This window comes from Salvelinus namaycush, chromosome 2 (assembly GCF_016432855.1).
Source record: "Salvelinus namaycush isolate Seneca chromosome 2, SaNama_1.0, whole genome shotgun sequence".
Lineage (NCBI taxonomy): Eukaryota > Metazoa > Chordata > Actinopteri > Salmoniformes > Salmonidae > Salvelinus > Salvelinus namaycush.
In genome coordinates this window covers 49,663,283-49,681,705 of record NC_052308.1, presented here as the reverse complement: position 1 = coordinate 49,681,705, position 18,423 = coordinate 49,663,283, and the positions used below count along the sequence as shown (strand labels likewise).

Below are 18,423 nucleotides of genomic sequence, written 5' to 3'. Positions count from 1 at the left end.
TAGGGGCGTTTCTTGATATCAAGTTATTCCCATTAATGGGTATAACGCCTTTTCTTTATCTACGAATATTTTTTAAATCTACGAATAAATCTGGACAAGGCTGGCCAGTGTTTTATGTGTGAAAGAGGGCTTGACAATGCGCTCGGGATGGAAATGGAGAAAACGTTGGAGAAGCAACAGCTGTGGTGGAATGCAAACTATATATGGCCGTCAGTTCTAAAGCCATGGAGCGGGAGGGTGAAGGTAGAGGACCTGAATGGTCTGCAGTGGAACTATTGTACATGGGGAGAAGAGAACACATGATACTGAAAGCAGTGGCACGTCTAGTAAACAAAGCATAAAGAGGGCCAAGGTATGAAGCAAGAGTAATAATGTGTTGGAGTGGAAAGTGGTGATGGTGTTTGATGAGAAGTGGTGATGGTGTTTGATGAGACCACAGTGACTAACTAATGGCTTAGAGAAAGATAGGTGAAGTCAAACTAGCCCGGTTGATTGGAAGATGTAGATTGCTCATATGTTATGGTAGTCAGACTCAGCAAGGGAAGATTATGCAAATTGAAGAGCTTAATGGGAAGAAGATTAAAAGCATGTCTCTGGTACTAGGTTTAGGGGAGTCATCACTGGGGCCCAAATATATATGTCCATAGATGATATCAAAGAAAATGTGAAGGGAGGCAGAGTGATCGAAGCCAAAAGTTCGATCAGTAGGAAAGAGGGTCAAAGAAGTGAAAGCGTGTCGGTGCTGCTGAGGTTTGAGAAGGTTTTGTCTGGAAAAGTACAGATAGGATTCCTTAGTTTCAAAGTCAGAGAATGTGTCCCATTCCCACTGCGGTGTTTTAAATGCCAAATAATGGAATATGTCGTTGTTCAGTGTAAAAGAAAGAAAAAATGTGCCAAGTGTGGAGGGGAACATGACTATGGTGAATGTGGGAGAAATGGGAAGGTTAGGTGTTGTAAATGTGGGGGGGGGGGGACACATAGTGCAGCATTTGGTGGATGCCAGGTGCAGAGAGAGGCTCAGCGATACACACTGGACAAAACAATAAATGCAACATGTGAAGTGTTGGTCCCATGTTTCATGAGCTGAAATAAAAATTCCTGGAACCAGTGGTGATCTGTCATTCAGGGCAGGGCAGAACCCCACCTGTTAAGCTGTTCTCTAGTTGCGCCGTGATTGGCTCAGTGTTCTGTCACTCATGGGGACACTAAGTCACCGCAAAATCTACGGGGAAAGCTCGAAAATTCAAGCCTCTAGAGTTACATTAGAAGTGTCCATCCAATAATGCTCAAGGTCATTGGCCACTGATAAAATGACGTTATATCTACGGTAGCTTTGATTGGACTGATCATGTCAACATCATACTTTCAAAATCTTAGCTAGCAAGCTAGCAGACATCATCATGAATCAACTTGACTATCTACTGGCAAATCCATTTAAATCCTTGTCATATGAAGAGAAATTATAGATAAAACGTATGGGTGCTCATCAGCAATTGGACATAAACATTACACAACAAGTGTAGGAAGAAATTAGTGGCTAATTGCAAGCATTGCAGAGCAATCACTAGCCTGCTATTCGGTGGAGTGTGTGTGGTCCAAGTCTAGGTTGAAGGGTCTCTTTTCCAAGCTTGGCCATGCTGTCAATTCAGCATGATTTCTGCCACATTTAAAACAACTGGAAACTTGGAACTGGGAAATCTCAGACTTCAGTGAGTTCAAGACAACTGGAAACTCTGGAGAAAAAAAAACAAGCTCCGACTGGGAAAATACGTTTTGAACGGTCATCAAGCTCGGTATTCCAAGTCGGGAACTCGGGCCTCTTTCTAGAGCTCCGACCTGTAGATCACTGACGTCATGATTCAACCTTGTTTTTTTCCGAGTTCCCATTTGTCTTGAAAGCACCATAAATCCAGAGAATGCCAGACTTTGACAAAATTTGCTCACGAAGGACTGCTGCACCACCTTCCTGTTCAAGTGAGTCCAAAAATGTATTGTATGCTGATGCATAAAGGATGTAATATGCCAGGGATATATGTATACTGTAGCTAAGAATGTAATAGTAAGTGTATGTTGTGTAGTAAGCTGTTAGTAGCCCATGTGCCTGACCCTAATAATTTGGTCCCTTTTCCTCTCATAACTTAGCCTACTGTTCTGACTTGGTGGTGCACATGTAGCCTGTAGCCTGTTTTAGAGAAATATCATCATTGAATATTTTAAGAGCTTTCATTGTCTGCTTATATGCCCCTTTTATTTATCCTACGGTTCTGACTTAGTGTACAGGGAGAATACTTTATGAATGGCCCATGTTCTGAATTCTGTTGCTGTACAGTTTAAAAGTGCTGAACAAATAATCAGTGGTGTAAAGTACTTAAGTAAAAATACTTTAAAGTACTACTTAGGTAGTTTTTTTGGTTATCTGTACTTTACTTTACTATTTATATTTTTGACAACTTTTACTTTTACTTCACTACATTCCTAAAGAAAATATTGTACTTTTTACTCCATACATTTTCCCTGACAAGCAAAAGTCCTTGTTACATTTTGAATGCTTAGCAGGACAGGAAAATAGTCAAATTCACGCACTTATCAAGAGAACACGTGGTCATCCCTACTGCCTCTGGCTTGGCGGACTCACTAAGCACAAATGCATCTTTTGTAAATAATCTCTGAGTTTTCCCCTGGCTATCCGTAAATTTAAAAAACAAAAAAATGGTGCCATCTGCTTAAGATAAGGAATTAAGGGATTTATACTTTTACTTTTGATACATAAGTATATTTTAGCAACTACATTTACTTTTGATACTTAAGTATATTTAAAACCAAATACTTTTAGACTTTTACTGAAGTAGGATTTTACTGGCTGACTTTCTATTAAAAGGTATGTATACTTTTACTCAAGTATGACATTTGGGTACTTTTTCCACCACTGCAAATAATTATATTGACTACGCCCGTCCTAGCTCGCTCATTAATGTCTTCATCTAAATTACAAATTGCCTCTATCATGACACAAGGCGAGACCCAGATGCAGACACAGGAGGCAGATGGTTGGAGTCTTACAATGTTTATTAATCCAAAGGGAGTAGGCAAGAGAATGGTCGTGGACAGGCAAAAAGTCAAAACCAGATCAGAGTCCAGGAAGTACAGAGTGGCAGACAGGCTCGTGGTAAAGGCAGGCGGGTACAGAGTCCAGAAATAGGCAAGGGTCATAACCGGGAGGACTAGAAAAAAGAGAACAGCAAAAAGCAGGAGAATGGGAAAACCGCTGGTTAACTTGGAAAAACATACAAGACGAACTGGCACAGAGAGACAGGAAACACAGGGATAAATACACTGGGGGAAATCAGCGACACCTGGAGGGGGTGGAGACAATCACAAGGACAGGTGAAACAGATCAGGGCGTGACACCCTCTCTTAAGCCATAGTTTGTACATCTCAATTGTCAGTAGAAACTACATTTGTTTAACCAAGTCAGCCATATCAGCTGTTTTTTTAAAGGCGGTAAATGAGGCTGAATTAACTGTTTCGCTGCCAGACAAGGCTCCGCTGATAGCCAGGTGTAGCAGTGGTAAGGTGTTGGGACAGCTTTATGTAGGCAGATTGTAGGCACCATTTGTCACTGTTATAATGCAATTGATCAAATCAAATGTATTTATATAGCCCTTCTTACATCAGCTGATATCTCAAAGTGCTGTACAGAAACCCAGCCTAATACCCCAAACAGCAAGCAATGCAGGTGTAGAAGCACGGTGGTTAGGAAAAACTCCCTAGAAAGACCAAAACCTAGGAAGAAACCTAGAGAGGAACCAGGCTATGAGGGGTGGCCAGTCCTCTTCTGGCTGTGCCGGGTGGAGATTATAACAGAACATGGCCAAGATGTTCAAATGTTCATAAATGACCAGCATGGTCAAATAATAATAATCACAGTAGTTGTTGAGGGTGCAGCAAGTCAGCACCTCAGGAGTAAATGTCAGTTGGCTTTTCATAGTCGATCATTAAGAGTATCTCTACCGCTCCCGCTGTCTCTAGAGAGTTGAAAACAGCAGGCTTGGGACAGGTAGCACGTCCGGTGAACAGGTCAGGCTTCCATAGCCGCAGGCAGAACAGTTGAAACTGGAGCAGCAGCACGGCCAGGTGGACTGGGGACAGCAAGGAGTCATCATGCCAGGTAGTCCTGAGGCATGGTCCTATGGCTTAGGTCCTCCGAGAGAGAGCGAGAAAGAGAGAATTAGAGAGAGCATACTTAAATTCACACAGGACACCGGATAAGACAGGAGAAGTATTCCAGATATAACAAACTGACCCTAGTCCCCCGACACATAAACTACTGCAGCATAAATACTGGAGGCTGAGACAGGAGGGGTCAGGAGACACTGTGACCCCATCCGATGATACCCCCGGACAGGGCCAAACAGGAAGGATATAACCCCACCCACTTTGCCAAAGCACAGCCCCCACACCACTAGAGGGATATCTTCAACCACCAACTTACCATCCTGAGACAAGGCCGAGTATAGCCCACAAAAAAATTGATGTATTGTTTAGCATTGTGTTATGTAGTGGCTTTGCTGGCATGCATCCCCAAAAATATTTGGGGTTTGCCCCACCAAGATTTACATGCTGAAATCATCACTGTTCCATACACACAAAAAGCTTATTTCTCTGAAATGTTGTGCACACATTTGTTTACATCCCTGTTAGTGACCATTTCTCCTTTGCCAAGATAATCCATCCTCCTGACAGGTGTGGCATATCAAGATGATTAAACAGCACAATCATTACACAGGTGCACCTTGTGCTGGGGACCATAGAAGGCCACTTTAAAATGTGCAGTTTTGTCATAACACATTGCCACAGATGTCTCAAGTTTTGAGAGAGCGTGCAATTGCTTGTCCACCAGAGCTGTTGCCAGAGAATTCAATGTTGTTTTCTACCATAAACTGCCTCCAACGTCATTTTAGAGAAGTTTGCAGTATGTCCAACCGGCCTCACAACCGCAGACCACCCCTCAGCCCACGTGAGGAGTAATTTCTGTCTGTAATAAAGCACTTTTGTGGGGCAAAACTCATTCTGATTGGCTGGGCCTGGCTGCCAAGTGGGTGGGCCTATGCCCTCCAAGGCCCACCCATGGCTGCACCCCTGCCCAGTCATGTGAAATTCATAGATTAGGGCCTAATGAATTTATTTCAATTGACTGATTTCCTTCGATGAACTGTAACTCAGTCAAATCTTTGAAATTGTTGCATGTTGTATTTAATTTTGTTCAGCATAGAATCAGTCAAGATGTATCATATGCAGAGGTTGTGAGATAGATTGGTGGAACTACAGTGTGGACTGATGGAGCTTCCATGGCTGTTCCTGTACTAAGTGGACCTGGTGCTTCTGCTGAGTCTGGCATGGTTTCGAAGACTTGTTCAGGAATCTTGCGATCATGAATGTGCTGTGTCAAAGGACGCTGATAGTTAATAAAGTTAACTTCATAGCTTTCATTGGTAAGGTTATCAACACGACTCGGGTTGTGGTAGACAGAAATGCCAGGTTGAAGGAGATAGTGGATATGGCAAAACAGTTATTGGGGATAACAGATGTTACTGTCAATGGTTGTTGACATGCTGAATAATCCTATGGGTGGATTGTTTCAGCATGAAAAAGATCAAGTTTAATGGATTGGGGGACTTGGGAGTTTTTTTTAGGGGGGGGGGGTAGAAGTTAGTAGGGATTTCTTTTATTTTCTTAGTACTACAGAATTAGGCAAACATTGATCGAACACTCCAGCACAGTAGGTGGCAGCATGCACCTTCAACGTGATATCATAGAAGAAGAAAAAGACAGAAGAAAGCTGCAGTCATTAGATTTTGACAATGTCAGTAAGTTCTTCCACATAAGCAACTTCTATGTCTTTGTTACTTCAAAAATGTGTTCAATTAGACACACCATTATTTATTTAAAGGCGACATAATCTGATAGCTAGATACTGTTCGGAGCTCCGGTATCAATCGTTGATAAACAAACAATCAAATTTTACTCTGTGTGGCGGCTGTTCGGCAAGGCTGTGCTGTGACTTGGTCAGAGATGGTAGGAGATAGTGATGGAGAAGAAAGTGAAGCAAGTATGGAGCATAGTGGTACAAATAAAAGGGGGAGTAAGAAAGCAGGAGAGAAAGGGAGTAGGGGTTTCAAATCAAATTTTATTAGTCACATGCGCCGAATACAACAGGTGTACACCTTTCAGTTGAAAAATTAAAGGAGGAGCTCAGATGCAATAATAGAATAACCTAATATCCAACGTTTCGACAGCTTGTCTGGTTATTAGGTAATTACTCCACTAGCCAGCACCTCGCCTAAATAGGTGTGCGTTTCTTTAGCCTCTAGAGTAGACCTTACAGTGAAATGCTTACTTAAAAAAATGTGTATAACAATAAGAAATAAAAGTAACAAGTAATTCAAGAGCAGCAGTAAAATAATATTGAGACTATATACAGGGGGTACCAATACAGAGTCAATGTGCGGGGGCACCGGTTAGTTGAGGTAATATGTACATGTAGGTAGAGTTATTAAAGTGATTATGCATAGATGATAACAACAGAGAGTAGCAGCGGTGTAAAAGGGGGGGGGGGGGGGGGGAATGCAAATAGTCTGGGTAGCCATTTAATTAGATGTTCGGGAGTCTTATGGCTTGGGGGTAAAAGCTGTTTAGAAGCCTCTTGGACCTAGACTTGGCGCTCCGGTACCACTTGCTGTGCGGTAGTAGAGAGAACAGTCTATGACTAGGGTGGCTGGAGTCTTTGACCATTTTTAGAGCCTTCCTCTGACACCGCCTGGTATAGAGGTCCTGGATGGCAGGAAGCTTGGCCCTGTGATGTACTGGGCCGTTCGCACTACCCTCTGTAGTGCCTTGCGGTCGGAGGCCGAGCAGTTGCCATACCAGGCAGTGATGCAACCTGTCAGGATGCTCTCGATGGTGCAGCTGTAGAACCTTTTGAGGATCTGAGGACCCATGCCAAATCTTTTCAGTCTACTAAGGGGGAATAGGTTTTGTCGTGCCCTCTTCACGACTGTCTTGGTGTGCTTGGACAATGTTAGTTTGTTGGTGATGTGAACACCAAGGAACTTGAAGCTCTCAACCTGCTCCACTGCAGCCCCATCGATGAGAATGGGGGCGTGCTCAGTCCTCTTTTTCCTGTTGTCCACAATCATCTCCTTTGTCTTGATCGCGTTGAGGGAGAGGTTGTTGTCCTTGCACCACACGGGCAGGTTTCTGACCTCCCTACACACTGACCTTTCATCTGATATACAACACAAGAGTCAATCTCTCCCTACTAGTATCTGGATGAAAAGGAACCACACACACGCCACTCCACTTTGTCCTGCCTACAGCGCTATTGGTGTATAACATATTTTGCTACACAATTCATATGGACTGAATTCAATAGTAAGGCCTAGTTTTTTCTTAGATTCCTCACACAGGGCTCCAATATGTCGTGATGTGACTATCATTAATGTGATGACTGTTATTCATAGAATAATTACCTACTATGTTTAATTGTTATTAGATTAAATGAATCATGTAACAATCAACTCATTAGGAATTTGGTTGTTGTTTAACAAGTTACAATCTCCCGAATTAACTCAAGAATATATAGATATCATAAGAGTAACTAATTAATCATTTCCTCATATCAATCTCATTCTGAACGTCGCAGACTTCGTGAATCTGCACAAACCCGAGTCTCACTGATCATTCCGTACCACACAAATTTATTTGACTATTTATTTACTAACAAACTACATGACAACATAGGATACAGACACACACACACGGTATAGGTTATTGATTAGAAACGTAATACGATGACAACAAGTCCCTAGTGGACAACACACTTTGACACTTACACAAGATGGAGAGTTAAAGAGGGAGAGAGAAAGCGAGAAAGAGAAGCAACACTTGGATACATTTGTAAACTACGCTTACAGTAGCCCTAATACCTTGCCCCCAACTGCCACTCTTTTGGGTAAGAAGTAATGCATTTATTTACGTGTTGAAGTTCTTTGTTGGGTATCTCTGTTGGGCCCAGGCCTTCATGAGCAGGGTTCCGCTTGGTGAGAAGGGTTCGATTGGGCCTTCTTATTTCGGATGGCCTTCTCCTTCGTTCTCAGGTGTAAGTCTCTGATTGTCCACGAGGTCACAATGTCCTTCTTCTTAGTTGTCTGTTTACTTGCACTCGATCTGGAAGAGTGGTCTCCTGAGGATGACTAATCAGCCGTGTCGATGTTCCCAGAGTGGTGATGAAAGCAGTGTAGGCAACGATGATTTTAAGAGAATAACCAGATGGTCCTACTTAAATTCACCTTCTTAGATACAGTACTTAGAACAGCTACTCAACCGTAGCGTTGGATTGTTAGAGGTTCTTTTGTCTTCTTCAACCTCGTCTTGCTTTCCGGGTCGTGACTATCGTAGACCTCGCTGCAGCTGTGGTCCATTTTAGTCTCATATGTTAATTCTTAATTCAAACTTTTATACCCACGCTCCCTGTGGCGTGACAAGGTATCATAATTTACTATGATCTCGTTAGAGAACAAAAATCACAATCTTAACGTCACAAAAACATTCTCTTTATCCTTGATATTTTCTACACAACATAAAGGGTGTAAACCTGATATACACAGTGTAAAAGTTACAGTGTTTCCGTTATAACGTCTTTCTAGCAATTTTAATGACATCACAAAATAGACATTAATTTTCCATACTCCATCTCTCATCATTCCCAACATTCAGATGTTGAAATATATTGCCTGTGGATGTATTTCAAGGCCTACCTTCATACTCAGTGCCTCTTTGCTTGACATCATGGGAAAATCAAAAGAAATCAGCCAAGACATCAGAAAAAAAATTGAAGACCTCCAAAAGTCTCGCAAATGGGCCTTCCAAATGGACAATGACCCCAAGCATACTTCCAAAGTTGTGGCAAAATGGCTTAAGGACAACAAAGTCAAGGTATTGGAGTGGCCATCACAAAGCCCTGACCTCAATCCTATAGAACATTTGTATGCAGAACTGAAAAAGCATGTGCGAGCAAGGAGGCCTACAAACCTGACTCAGTTACACCAGCTCTGTCAGGAGGAATGGGCCAAAATTCACCCAACTTGTTGTGGAAGGCTACCCTAAACGTTTGACCCAGGTTAAACAATTTAAAGGCATGCTACCAAATACTAATTGAGTGTATGTAAACTTCTGACCCACTGGGAATGTGATGAAAGAAATAAAAGCTTAAATAAATCATTATCTCTACTATTATTCTGACATTTCACATTTTTTAAATAAAGTGGTGATCCTAACTGACCTAAAAAAGGCAATTTTTACTAGGATTAAATGTCAGGAATTGTGTAAAACTGAGTTTAAATATATTTGGCTAAGGTGTATGTAAACTTCCAACTTCAACTGTATTTTAAGAGGCATCTGGACATCTAACAGACAACAGTCAAATGTTAATTAATTTAAAGAGAAATGAATAAAAGCATAAAACAAATACACCCCACTCCATATATATTTTTCAACCCAAGGGGGCGATATGTAACTTGCATCTGTGAAAGTTCTCACTGTGAGTTACAGAAAGGATATAGTATGCCTACTGAACCTGTGTTCGCACACACAGTTGTAAATGAGGGTTGTTGCTGTCTACTTTCGGTCTTGCTTGCCACTTCCCCACTTCAAAATGGTTAGGCTAGACTGGATCCATATGAAATGTCACCCAGGCCTTGCAGATGTTTCAGATCTGCATCTAGGCGTTTGACTGGACATGGTAAAATGACTATTTTTACAAACAACAAACAGAAAGTATCCCACATTATGTGTTTTTTTATTTTAGGGAGGAGCTCCTCTCTTTCCAATGTAGGTAGCCTAACGTTTACATGTAGGTCCCAGAGGTTATGGGTCAGTGTGCTTCTGTTAGTGAGGCTATTCATTGCGCTCTGTGGGTCCTTGATTGAGGATATCCTCCTAACAATTGCTCCTGGTTTTCGAAATGAAATACAGGCCACATTTTAAGTTTCAGACATCTAGTCGTCTACACTCAGTTAGCCAGAAGAGTTTCCAATCTACTGTAAAAACAAAAATAAAACGCACACACTCACAAACATTGGAAAAGGTGTGAAAGTGTCAGCCGTCATGAGTGAAAACAAAATAGACTTAGACCGCAATTTACATATTGAGAACTCATTCCTTTAAGTCATTTAGATCATCTCATGTCGAGGTTAGGATATACAGAAAATAGTTGGTCATTGAGGGTATGGCAAGTAGTTTAATACATTTCTAGAGTGGGTGATTTACGTACGGTAAGCTTTTGCCTCAACAAGCACAGTTACACATTTGTGGTGATGAAACCATTAGATAGATACAAGTAATGTTTACGAGAGAGAGAGAGAGAGAACGCTAAACAAGACAAGCATTCCATGCCCTGAGTTATTCATTTAACTTACAGAGGACTCATAGGATTGTGTTTATGGTAGATGGACGTCAAGGCCGTATCCATGAAGCTCCTAAGAGTGCTGATCTAGGATATATATATATATATTTTATAGATCATAATGAATAAGAAGACATGGACAGAGAGGACCTGATCCTAGATCTGCAGTGCTACTCTGAGAGTGTTTTGTGCATACAGTTTCTGATATTATACAAGTACTTGACCCCCAGTGACCCCATGCTCCTGCTCAAAACAATAATGAACTATTACGCCCTGATGGATGGTTACTAAGGATGGAAGCCTCTTTCCTCCTGAAGGGCTGCTTGCGCACTCATATTGTTTGATTATTTTGATGGGAGAAATCGGGCTCAAAATTAGCTGCCTTTTCACCTCAGCATTAAGGACCCCGCCCAGCGGCAGGAGTGGGAGCCAGGGAAACACAGCAATCAAGGCCCGGCCCTGGCCCCAGCAGACTGACATTGTCTCTAGGCTAATGTCTCAGGGCATTCCTTCACTTCCTCCCTTTGCGTGCTGTAGGGAAACAATAGCCCCCAGTGTGTCCACCGGGTGGAGAGTGTGTCAACAGTATCGCTCCTACAGTACACACACACCCACACACACACACACCCACGCAGGCGCACACACACACACACACACACACACCCACGCAGGCGCACACACACACACACACCCACGCAGGTGCGCGCACACACACACACACGCATCACACACACACACACACACACACACACACACACACACACACACACACACACACACACACACACACACACACACACTGTTTCCCTCCCTCTGTCTGGCTCTGGTTAGGCCTGCTTGGCTGGATTCAGTTGCTCCCCACACTCCCATCCCTCTTCCACGGAAAAAAAGGATCATGACATCATAAAAAATCAGAAGCATTGTATCCAAGGCCCTGTCTCATGAAAAGGCTGCAGTGCGTGTCTGAAGGCGATTAGCTCTTCTGACATGCAGGTTGGACAGGAAGCTTTAGGTTGAACGGGGGGCCAACCTCCCTTGTGGATTGTGTGAGATAAGGCACAATAAGGGTTTGTTTTGGTCGAAGCGTGGTGGAGGGAACTGTATCACAATATTAGCCCTATTTGTCCCATGGTTCCCTCAGCAAATGTCAAGCATGTGGCTGGACAGGATTTGAGTAAGTGCTGCATGGGGACTCCTTTGACAAGACAATTTACTTTAAAGTGTATATCTTCCTTTTATTCCATCTCAACTCAATGGCAGTCAAATGTTCTGTTCTCAACAACATACAGGCTGTTGCTGTAAATTCTCTCAGTCAACTTAATAAAGGTAAGTAACAACAGCATCCTCCATACTAGGCGGTGTTACAGTAGCCTACAGGTTGTTGTACTGTAACAGTGTAACACATTGTCTCTCATAACCTTACCAGCTGTTAGGGACTTAGTGAAACAGTACATTCCTCTGGACTATAATACATGATGGAATGCCAGGCTTTCCCACCCATTAATTAAAATTAGAAGCTGGACATCTGGACCCCAGCTCTGCAGGCTGATGTCAGGACTGGCACTGACCCAGGACCTGCTGGCCCCACAGGGAGGGCCTTTGCCGGGTCGGCTGTTCTTGCTTTTCCTTCCTGTTCCTCCGTGACATCTTCCTGCCTCGGGGGCCTCTGGGAGCCATTTGAAGGGGCCCCAGTGGGCCCCAAGACCCAGAGTTACAGAATAAGCTCAGTGAAACAGCAGTTTCTAATTTGTCCCGTTTTGACAGTGTTTTGAAATGTTTCATATTCTTTAAAGCATTTGCTTTAGTCTGCCTGGAGTGCCAGGTGGACGGGGTTTGCACCTTTGCGACTATTCTATTGGTTCAATTGTGCCAGGCAAGCTCAATCAAGCCCAGTTAAAGTATGCCAAATGATTTTGAATAGTTTTTGAACCCAGGTCTGTTTGACAGCAGGTGGAGAAGGGACTGGGACTAGGAGCGTTTTTATGCAAGTGCACAATTAATTGTACATTATTGATGGGTTGTGGCTGTAACGACAACAATGCCACTTTGTAACACTTGCCATTTACAGTAACGTAGTAATTGTGGTGACATGACAACATTCCAAATCTGGTGATGGGAGCTGTGATATTGTAGCCTGAGTGCCAGTCTGTTTAGCTAACATTCCACTCCACGGCACATAACATAACATGGAGTACAAGGAATGGAATGTTAGCTTAAGAGACAGACAACCAGGCTACTGATATTTTTTTTATTGGCCTTATATTATCAGAGGTAACCAACCACTCAAACAATGTCACAGCATGTGTGTTATGAGGAAAATACATCATATAAGTCTATTGGAAATTACAAGTTGGCTTTATGACAGAGGATTTAAAGAAATGACTAAATCTCAACTTACACAGGTTTAGAGGTGCTTTACAAAACAATAACTCACCTCTTATAAACTCTCGTTCTGTCTCTCTCTCTCTCACACTCACTCACTCACACACTCAGACATACAAAGGCATGCACACACGCACCCACACACACAGACACACAGCTCTCTGACCCCTCCATACCTCTCCAGCTCCGGAGAGTTGTGATTTACGCCATTAACATATCGGCAGCTGTGTTTTGCTCAACACAGGCTGCTAGGTGATATTAGGTGTGACTAATCAATAGCACATGTGCATTAAAACCCGCAAGATTTACTCAAACACACCAGTGTTAAAGCCCTGCAGCTTACTGCTTCCTGGGGTCCTCTGCAGCTGTTGAAATACAGCTTCAATAAGCCAACACCATTGAATGGTTTATACTCTAAGTGCACTGTACTGCAGACTTGCGTATTGATTAGCATGGATCTGTAACTCAAACACTGAATTTGTTCAATTGGTAACACTTTACTTTAAGCCAACAGAGACAATGCATTATGTGATAATCATTGTAAACCTTGTCTTGAAAATGTATGACTGACCCCTTTATAATGTCTTATAATCATCTCATAATGAGTTTGAGTCCGTGGAAATGTTGATACATATATATAGTAGTGCTGAGCAATTAAACCAACATATTTTGGGGGTTTTTAAACAACTAATTGACCGACGTTGGTTCAATTTAAACTTGTGCGGCGCAGACGCGGAGACAGAAGAGAGAACGCGCGATCGAGAGGGAAGTAAAGCAGTTGCTTCATGAGCCTGAAAATGCATGATCTAAGCGATTGATTGTTGTTATTCAGCAGTCATAAAAGTATGCCTTATTTACTTTGAAGAACTACTAAAATCGTGATTTTGTCAGATTGCAGAGGCAGCTGCTCTATAGAGATAAGATGATGACTGAAATAAAGGCATCAAATAAAACAATTATTTTATTAAATTAATCTGAATAAATGATGGTTAATAAGTGATAAGCAGTAATGGGCAGTCACTACCATCCATTGACTTGTATTAATTGTGTTATTCTGTGTTACAGCATTCAACCCACATAATGCAAAGTGCATTTCATGTAAAACATAAATTAGAAACTGAAATCGAAAACCATGATATTTTTTTTTTATAATCGATCTGAAACCGAACCAATCTCAAAAAGAACTAATAGATAGAGACATGACATTTTTAAGCCTTATTATAAGACATTAATAGAGGCTCCTATATGTGTTTACAGGAACAGGTTATAAAGCATTAACTAAAGTACAGGCTTTAACTAAAGTGTTACCAATTGTTCAACTCACTTTTACCATATTTTCCTGACAAAAGATCTACCGACACTATTCATGTTGCCTTTCCTGTTTTCCCTTTAACGTTTTAGAGCAAATTCAGAGCGTGATGATTCAGAGTGATTCATGTATTCCTCACACACTGACATGTCCTATCCTTATTAGGCTCAAAAGGCCTTTGGTTGGCCACTTTAAAATTGACCAATCTCAGGTATTTTGGAAAGGCCCTTAGCATTGCTGAAGGATAAGGTAAACTGTATCGGAAATTCCCAGACATACTTTATCTTTAAATAATCTGTTACATCACCTTGTTGGTAAACATTTTGTAAGTTATATCAAAATAACACCACAACATTGTTGGTATTGAGGGGCTGAAATAAAGACTAGGGACAACTACAACTATGTAAAAATATAATTTTAAAGCAAAATTCAAAATGGTGTTGAAAAGGCAACCAAATAAAGTCTCATTTATGACAATGTTTCTCCAAAATCACATTTTCCATAACCAGCATTGCGGCAGAGAGGAGTAGCCTTTTCTCACACGAACAAATTCCTGAAACGCGTCTTTTTGACAGTCTTTTCCCACAGTTGGAGGGCATTCTGGCCTATGTGTCGGTATATGTACAGCGGGTGTGTTAGCTCGAGTTTTTTCCCTGAGGTGCTGACTTGAATTCAACAATCCTTGAAGTCTGAGAGCCGTCTATTTTCGGCTCATTCGTAGTGCACTGGCTCCACGCATTTTCAGACAACCCCGACCATCTTTCCCCTGCAAAAACAAATATCATGTTAGGCCAAAAAGTTGCAATAACATCAGAATTGATTTCTGTCCTGAAAATTCTGTGGTTGGAAACATCTGCAACCAAAACATGAATACTACATGCATATTTGTCTTTGGCTTAACACTAGAGTCTGAGCCTATAAAAAATTATTTGATGAAACATTGAATTTGGCCTTACTGCTATTAGCCCATAGAAATGTATTGAATAACATGGAAAAACAGATATTTAAAAAACAATTCTAAAGGAAGTTTGTTTTGAAGTGTCTGGACTATATCTGAGCAATACAGTATAAGAAAGATGAGGAAACTCCCCCAAAAAATGTTTAACACATATTTAACCCCTTTTTTTAGGCACAAAATGACTTCCATGACATTGACTGACCAGGTGAATCCAGGTGAAAGCTATGATCCCTTATTGATGTCACGTGTTAAATCCACTTCAATCAGTGTAGATAAAGGGGAGGAGACAGGTTAAAGAAACATTTTTAAGCACTGAGACGGATTGTGTATGTGTAATTGACGTCAACAACCCCTCGGCCCCGCCTCAGTTTTTCCTTTAAAGGATATCTTAGCAGACTGAACATGAAATGAATAACTACATGACGTCCTAAACGGGATCCTTTGCCAGTCAGGTGTTTTCTCTCAAGAAGATGTTTGACAGATTGAAACTGAACTGATGGATACCTATTATGATGAATCTTCATGTGACCTGGCAAGAAAGTATTTTGTTATCATCCTAGTATTGTTTTTATGCCAAATTATCATTGTGACATGAACTATGTTTGACATTTATTTGTTTGGATATACTGGAATAACGAGACTACAAACCTAATACTAATTGTAAGTGCCCAATCAAAACAAGTCTAGGGTTAATTAAACATGCTACTACCTTTGTAGAGGATATTGAATGCAACAAAAGTAGACTATAATTAAGCAATAATTCCCAAGGGGGTGTGGTATATTGCCAATATACCACGGCTAAGAGCTGTTCTTATGTACGACACAACAAGGAGTGCTAGGACACAGCCCTTAGCCGTGGTATATTGGCCATATATCACAAACCCCTGAGGTGCCTTATTGCTATTATAAACTGGTTACCAATGTAATTAGAACAGTAAAAACACATGTTTTGTCATACCCATGGTATACGGTCTGATATACCACGGCTTTCAGCCAATCAAAATTCAGGGCTCGAACCACCCAGTTTATAATAAACATATATATTTTTTTAAGAATATCCTTTTGAGCATGTTGAAGTTATTAATTACACTTTGGATGGTGTATCATTACACGTAGTCACTACAAAGATATAGCTGTCCTTCCTAACTCAGTTGCCGGTGAGGATGGAAAACCCTCAGGGATTTTGGTGGCTTTAAAACAGTTACAGAGTTTAATGGCTGTGATAGGAGAAAACTGAGGATACATCAACATTGTAGTTACTCCACAATACTAACATAAATGACAGAGTGAAAAGAAGGAAGCCTGTACAGAATAAAATATTCAAAAACATGCATCCTGTTTGCAATAAGGTCACTAAAGTAAAACTACAAAAAATTTGGCAAAGAAATCAACTTTATGTCCTGAATACAAAGTACTATGTCTTGGGCAAATCCAACACAACACATCACTGAGTACCACTCTTCATATTTTCAAGCATTTTGGTGGCTGTATCATGTTATGTATGCTTGTCATTGGCAAGGACTTGGGAGTTTCTTAGGATAAAAAGAAATGGAATAGAGCTAAGCACAGGCAAAATCCCAGAGGAAAACCTGGTTCAGTCTGCTTTCCAATAGACACTGGAAGACAAATGAATATTTCAGCAGGACAATAACCTAAAACACATTCACTGGAGTTGCTTACCAAGACGACATTGAATGTTCCTGAGTGGCCTAGTTACAGTTTTTACTTAAATTGGCTTGAAAAATCTATGGCAAGACTTGAAAATGGCTGTCGAGCAATGATCGACAACCAACTTGACAGATCATGAATCATTTAAAAAAATAATAATGTGCAAATATTGTACAATCCAGGTGTGCAAAGCTCTTTGAGACTTACCCAGAAAGACAGCTATAATCGCTGCCAAATGTGATTCTAACATTGACTCAGGGGTGTGAATACTTATATAAATTAGATATTTTTGTATTTCATTTTCAATAAGTTTGCAAACATTTCGAAAAACATGTCTTCACTTTGTCATTATGGGGTATTGTATGTAGATGGGTGAGAATAGTTTGTTTTTGAAATCCATTTTGAACTCAGGCTGTAAGGGGTATGAAGACTTTCTGAAGGCACTGTACACTACTAGGCTGTCAAGGGTGGTGCAATGCTGCCTGTCTAGTCTACTATGTAAAATAATATAAATATATTTGGAATTCATACTTGACATAGCACTGTCATGCACGCTTACCCCTTTTCGCTGGTTGCTCAAGCAAAAGGTGCAGATAGTTCTGGGTTGCTTCCTCTCTCCATGTCCTTGCGCGCGGTACACTGCACTCAGGCACGGCTGCCCATCCTCACGCCCGTCACCAAGCACCAGAACGTTGGCCAAGTGTGAGATGTAGCTGGACGCCAACCGGAGCGTTTCAATTTTGGAGAGCTTTCTGTCCACCGGCTCCGTGGGTATGAGTGTCCGGAGCGCGGTGAAGGCGGTGTTGACGCTCTGGGTCCGGTCTCGCTCCCTGGCGTTGGCTGTGTTGCGCTGTTTGACCACAACAACCCCACCGACTCCCACCATGCGGGAAAGCTGCCGACAAGTCTTATCTGAAGAGGCACAGCATTCATAGCTCTGGTCAGAGCTGCCGTCGCTCTCGCTGCGGTTCTCCTCGTCGTCCGAGATCATGTTGAGATCAGGAGGGTAGGAGGAGAAGGGGTGAGTTGCCACCGGCCGAAGCATTGTAAAAGCCATTATAAACTAAAGTATAACCCAATTACAATGAATTTAGTATTGCTTAGATAATAAGCCTACAGTTTAATATGTGCTCATGGACAGCCGTTGAGGTCAGAACTTGCATAGGAATACCCCCTCGAATAGGAAAAAATTGTTTTGACATATCCTCATAGTATGGTGTTGCCGGATAGTTAACATTGAGTGCTTGAGTAAGCTCTTATAGCCAGCCCACTGTAGCTTAGCAGAAGGGGAGGGGTTGTTTGGGACATGCAAACCAATCTGTCCAAATGGACCAATTAGGCTACAGTCCAACAGGAACCATAGCCCTTCAAAATGATATTATAGACTATAAACAACTTGTATTATTTTAATAGGTCAGTATAATTTTAATAACTTGAAGCATTATTTGCATGATATGGTGAAGCAAATACAAATGGGAATTAAATAAATAATTATCTAGCCAAGTTCTTCAACTCCTCCATGGAGTTGAGCCCAGACTAGAGTTTTTTAAATGAACCTCAGACTCCTTGGAGTCGATATGCTTTGACCCTTCAAACATGTAAGTTATTAAACCCTTACCGTGTGCATATGTTTGTCCTCTGTTG

At 41.5% G+C, this 18,423-nt stretch overlaps 1 protein-coding gene across 1 annotated transcript; it reads right to left on the bottom strand.

The window, feature by feature from the left end:
• Positions 1 to 14,553: 14,553 nt before the first annotated feature.
• On the bottom strand, positions 14,554 to 17,983 carry LOC120026454 (transcription factor 15-like). Its single transcript, XM_038971319.1, has 2 exons — positions 17,339 to 17,983; positions 14,554 to 14,919 (listed from the first exon to the last, which is right to left on the bottom strand). The coding sequence occupies exons 1-2, from the start codon at positions 17,834 to 17,836 to the stop codon at positions 14,854 to 14,856; spliced, it is 564 nt and encodes a 187-aa protein (XP_038827247.1). The 5' UTR covers positions 17,837 to 17,983; the 3' UTR covers positions 14,554 to 14,853.
• Positions 17,984 to 18,423: the final 440 nt, after the last annotated feature.